At 35.1% G+C, this 2,932-nt stretch overlaps 1 protein-coding gene across 9 annotated transcripts in view; it reads left to right on the top strand.

Moving 5' to 3' along the window:
* TSPAN19 (tetraspanin 19) overlaps positions 1 to 2,914 on the top strand; it is a 14,905-nt gene extending 11,991 nt beyond the window's left edge. For all 9 annotated transcript variants that reach the window (XM_031553807.1, XM_031553793.1, XM_031553805.1 and 6 more), the window contains one exon: positions 973 to 2,914. In XM_031553807.1, the coding sequence (XP_031409667.1) occupies positions 973 to 1,041 (69 nt within the window). In that variant the 3' untranslated portion in view covers positions 1,042 to 2,914. The remainder of the gene's footprint in view (positions 1 to 972) is intronic.
* Positions 2,915 to 2,932: the final 18 nt, after the last annotated feature.

Here is a 2,932-nt window from a genome sequence, read left to right as displayed (position 1 = left end):
AGACATTCTGCTTGGGGTAAAAATCAATTCAGTGCCATTTGGCTTTGGCATGCTCTCAGAAATTTTATGAAGCTTTCCACCAATTTTCATTAGAAATAAAATCTAGCCATGTTTATTAACTGCCCTCCACATAGTGAAGCAACATCACAGATGTTGGTGCCCAAAGCTTGTTGAAGGAAATGTTTGATCTGATTTGCGAAAACAAACTGCTTTACAAGGGCCGGAAACTGTTATGAAAATGTAAATTCTGAAGAGCAAAAGACTTTTGCTCTGAATTTGTACAGAACCTAATCTAGGAGAAAGTGCTAAAACAAACATCACAAAATCATATAAACCCTCTCCTCCTGTATCTGTAAGAAAATTTTATTGGATAAAAGAAAATAATGATAACAAAAATTCATTCCACTAACATCTTGAAACTCAATATTATCAAGAAGGTGGAAGGAAGTTTAGGTAGTATCTAAATCATGAAGCTGAAAATGGGGTTAGTTTATTTTTACCAAAAGAATTAAAATTATACCTAATTTGTCTCTTCTACATGTAATACTATCCTTCAAAAGTAGAGAGTAAAAACACTCTATGGACTACATAATTCATTAGCACAGGATATGAGTATGTCATGATCTTCAATATAGTGTAGCTTACAGCACTTTCTTGTCAGGTAGGAAAGAACTGTTACATCTATTCTAAAGGACACCACCAAAATTCATGGGGCATTGAAACTCTTAACTAAGTTATTGTCACTTGAAATAGATTTCAAGATTCTTCTGCGATATGGACCTAACTGACTTGCTCAAGGTCACATACCAAGTCTAAGCTTGAGCAGCTTTTGTCTTCAGAAATATTTCTCAGTCGTTCTCCCTTACGTCGTTCTGCACTGTCATTCGTATATCAGCAGTCAGATTGACTCAGTCATGAGCAAGTATCAATGTTTTCTGTGTTGTTTTTTGCCTGTCCTTTCTCCTTCCTCAGGTATTTGTGATCACATTATCCATGAAGCTATTTATGAACATCAGAAGGAATAGTATTTGGCCAAATTAATGATGAATTCATTTGGGCATTGCAGTTGTGCAAGAAGATCTGTTCCCTTCCTGTGATAATAAACAAAAGTTCACATTGCACTGTATGTATTGTAATCACCAGGATATTAACATTTGGGCTTTAATGTATTTGATTATTGATCATAGTTACAGATATAGCAATATGCTACAAAACTGTGTTTTAAAGTGTTAAGTACTATACCTTTTACTATATGGTTAATAAAACTTCAGCTGTGTTAGTATGCCCTCTAATCCTTTCTTGTAAACTCTTGATTGGTAAAACTCTGTGTGTTCTTCCCAAAATATTGAGTCAAGTTGGCAAGGGGATGCAGCCTTCTCTCCAAGAAATACATTTTCAGAAATAAAAAATACTTTGGCAAGCATGAAGTGGCTTCTGCAGATATACAAGTACTCATATTCAGTTAACTTGGGATATTCCTTCATTAGTGCAGTAAGTTGTACACCTATTCGTGCTTCACTGGTTGGTTACACGTAAAAAATTTACACGTGGAAACCTCCTCTCAGCCCCTCCTTTTAAAAAGATAAAAAGAACAGGATTATCTGAGTAAATGCAGCGAAGTAACAGCTGGATGAGTATGCGGAAGCTAAGGTACTCCCATAGAGTTTATTCATCCTCCCTTTCTGGATAGGTATTTTATTATGGTGTCCTCTAAAAGGATTTCACATACTTGTATTTTTCTGGTTTGAGTGTAAGCCTGGTTTCACTTGTCTGTAGTTTCTACAACTTGAAATGATTAAAACTTGATTAATGGATCCCACTGTAATATTATGTAGTCAAGAATACAGAAAACAAAGTCAGCTATGGAATCTAAAATTGTTCCTAATGTGTCTTTGTTACAGAATAGTTGTTAATTATGTGATCTCATATTGTCTTTCCACCATAGGCAGATTTCCAAATTCTGTAACTGTTGTCCTAATGCAAATATTATTTAAGCATGAATAGAAGCAGCTCCTATTGTCCTCAGTGACAACTTGGCTTGCCCAAGTGAGAGGAGAATGTGCTTCGGTGTGTGTATTTTCTTAATACTTATCAAGACCTCTCATGAACATTCACCATAAAATGTTGCTGAATCAAGCATATAGGCAAATAGATAATAGACATATGTATTAAAATAACGTGTAAGACTGGCCATACTGCCATACATGCTGCTGCTGCTAACAGGAGTAATTATAGAAACATCATTATTAGTATAGAATTTACTAAGAAGTTTCGGAAAGAAAAGAGAATAAAATCTACTGTATAAAAAGGGGTTTTAAGCTTCATTTTTGAGATAAGAAAATGGAGTTAAGTATTTGTTTACTGCTAATTTGTGCAGTGCTGATAGGTAGACACTAGATGACACAGAGAGCTAAAGTATTATACAAGACATAGAAATATAAACACAAAATTCACAGAAAGCCATGATGTACTTGCCTTATATGTATACTACACTTTAGAACATATTAAGTCAGAAGATTTGAACCACATAACACTACACTTTCAGAGAAAAGAGTTTTCAGAGACAGTGGCTTCAGTGGTCTGTGCCACAGCAAAAAATTCACTGCAGCTGTCACTGTATTAAAGCTCAAAAAGGTAATGAGTGATTACAGTTCAGCTAATGTAGAAGATGTATGGCCAAAATTAGGAGATGTCCCTAAAGTGATATATGATGTGAGAGTGCAGAGGGAAATAATAACTGCATAAATTCCAAATATGTGTGATTAAAGAAAAGAAACACAGACTGTGGTCTTTCATGTGGCTTAAAAGCACCCTGCTGCTAAAGAGACTGTCCTCGTTGTCTTCATGTTCTGCCTGAGCATTGGCACTTGTACACATACAGCTTTGTTGGAAACTAATTTAAAGCCCAGTCTGATCTAAAAATATCCAAAAA

The sequence above is a fragment of the Meleagris gallopavo genome, chromosome 1 (assembly GCF_000146605.3).
Source record: "Meleagris gallopavo isolate NT-WF06-2002-E0010 breed Aviagen turkey brand Nicholas breeding stock chromosome 1, Turkey_5.1, whole genome shotgun sequence".
NCBI classification, from domain to species: domain Eukaryota; kingdom Metazoa; phylum Chordata; class Aves; order Galliformes; family Phasianidae; genus Meleagris; species Meleagris gallopavo.
Note: the sequence above shows the minus strand (reverse complement) of the source record. Positions and strands in the feature narration are given on the sequence as shown.